Raw genomic sequence first — 1565 nt, 5'->3', positions numbered from 1 at the left:
TTGCATTACTCAGTCAGCCGCCGCTACCGTGCCGGGCTTGGCGTTCCCATGCCAACATGCCGGCGTGCCATCGCGCAAGGGGCCAGTGAGTGTGTGAGGCGGAGGTGGGGGTGGTGGGGCTGCCGCTGACCGTTGCTTGCTGACGCTGACGCTGCTCTTACCTGCGGGGGGAGGGGGTGGGTCGGGAGCCAAGGCCGGGCAAAAGATGCCTGGGCCCTACTCAAGGGAACCGAGGGAGTCACTGTGCCAGGGCAGCAGCATGCTCCTCATGGCACCGGTCGGCAAACCGGGCCAGCCGGCCCTGCCTGGCCTGGCCGAGGAAGGCGGCCAGGGAGGGCAAGGCGTGGCCGGGACTGTGGAAGAGCTCAGCATACTCCTCCCTCAGCCCAGCGTATAGGGGGCAGTCATAAAAGGTAAAGGTGGGGAAGAGCCTCCACAAGCTTCACTTCCCGGTTTTAACGTCTAGCTTTAGACCATTATTTGATCTGCCCGACGCGCCAAGTGCAGTACCCCCCACTAGTAGTGAATGGGTCCCGGGGAGGCCTGTGCCGAAGCCTTGGCGATTCTATTAGGCGTTCCCGAAGGAATTGGCTTGGATTGGCGCTGAGCCGGTCAGCTATGCCGCGTTTGTCCTCACAAAGTTTCGACATGGGAGGAATCGAACCTGTGCCCTCTCGGAGGGTTTAGACACTAGCTCCAGCGCCTTCAAAGAAGGCCTTTCTTAGCCGCGGCCTAAACCATAGTCATACACCATAGCCATACCACAGTCATACACTGCGTGGCGTACGTCCTCTAGAGGGGCCTGGCAGTGGGGGCATGGGCGCTGGGTGCGGTCCAGCCGCTGCCACCGGCCTGTCTCCTCAGCCATCCAGTGCGACCCCGTGCGCCACTGCGCCAGGCGCACCCGGCGCCGGCGCTCGGGCACATCGCACAGGAACGACGCAGGCGTGTAGGCCTCCGCAGAGATGCTGCCCCCCCACACGTCCTCAATGTACCGCTGCACCTTCACGGATGCATGCGTGTACGAGGCAACATGGCGCTCCAGGAGCGCTTCCGCCAATTCAGGTATGGCAACCCCCTCGTCAGCAGTCAAGTCGCAGGGGGCGCCGGCCGCCGCGAGAACGCGGCTAACCTGCGCTGCCCAGGGCTGCCGGGCCAGTGGCAGCCCTGTGTCCGTGTCGGCAGCCAGCGCAACGCTATCCAGCATGGCAAGACGGGCGACCCGCTCGCCGCCCATAGCCTGCAGGTTGCTCACAAAGCGTGCAACCTGCAAGGTCCAGTAGGCGGGCAGCGGCAGCTGCCCCGTCTCTGCCAGCACAGTGAGGGCTGGGGTGCTGTCCCGCACACCCAGCAGCCCTCGCAGGTACTCCAGCTGTACCCGCTCGCATGCCGTCCTGCCCTGCAGAATCAGCTGCGGCGCCCAGATCTCTGCCCCGTATGACAACGTCGGCAGGACGTAAGACTTGAACGCACGCATGCTGAGCACGGGGTCCTGCAACCCATTCTCGGCCAGGCGGCGACGCAGCAGTGCATCGCGCGCCGCCCAGCCTCCGCCCGATACGATG

General features: G+C 64.7%; 1 protein-coding gene across 1 annotated transcript; it reads right to left on the bottom strand.

Moving 5' to 3' along the window:
* Positions 1–721: 721 nt before the first annotated feature.
* CHLNCDRAFT_138567 (expressed protein) lies at positions 722–1477 on the bottom strand (the record flags this gene model as incomplete). The annotated part of the gene is made up of 1 exon (XM_005844611.1): positions 722–1477. The coding sequence occupies one exon, from the start codon at positions 1475–1477 to the stop codon at positions 722–724; it is 756 nt and encodes a 251-aa protein (XP_005844673.1).
* Positions 1478–1565: the final 88 nt, after the last annotated feature.

This window comes from Chlorella variabilis (assembly GCF_000147415.1).
Source record: "Chlorella variabilis unplaced genomic scaffold CHLNCscaffold_21, whole genome shotgun sequence".
Lineage (NCBI taxonomy): Eukaryota > Viridiplantae > Chlorophyta > Trebouxiophyceae > Chlorellales > Chlorellaceae > Chlorella > Chlorella variabilis.
The sequence above is the reverse complement of the archived record's forward strand: the minus strand, read 5'-3'. Positions and strand labels throughout refer to the sequence as shown.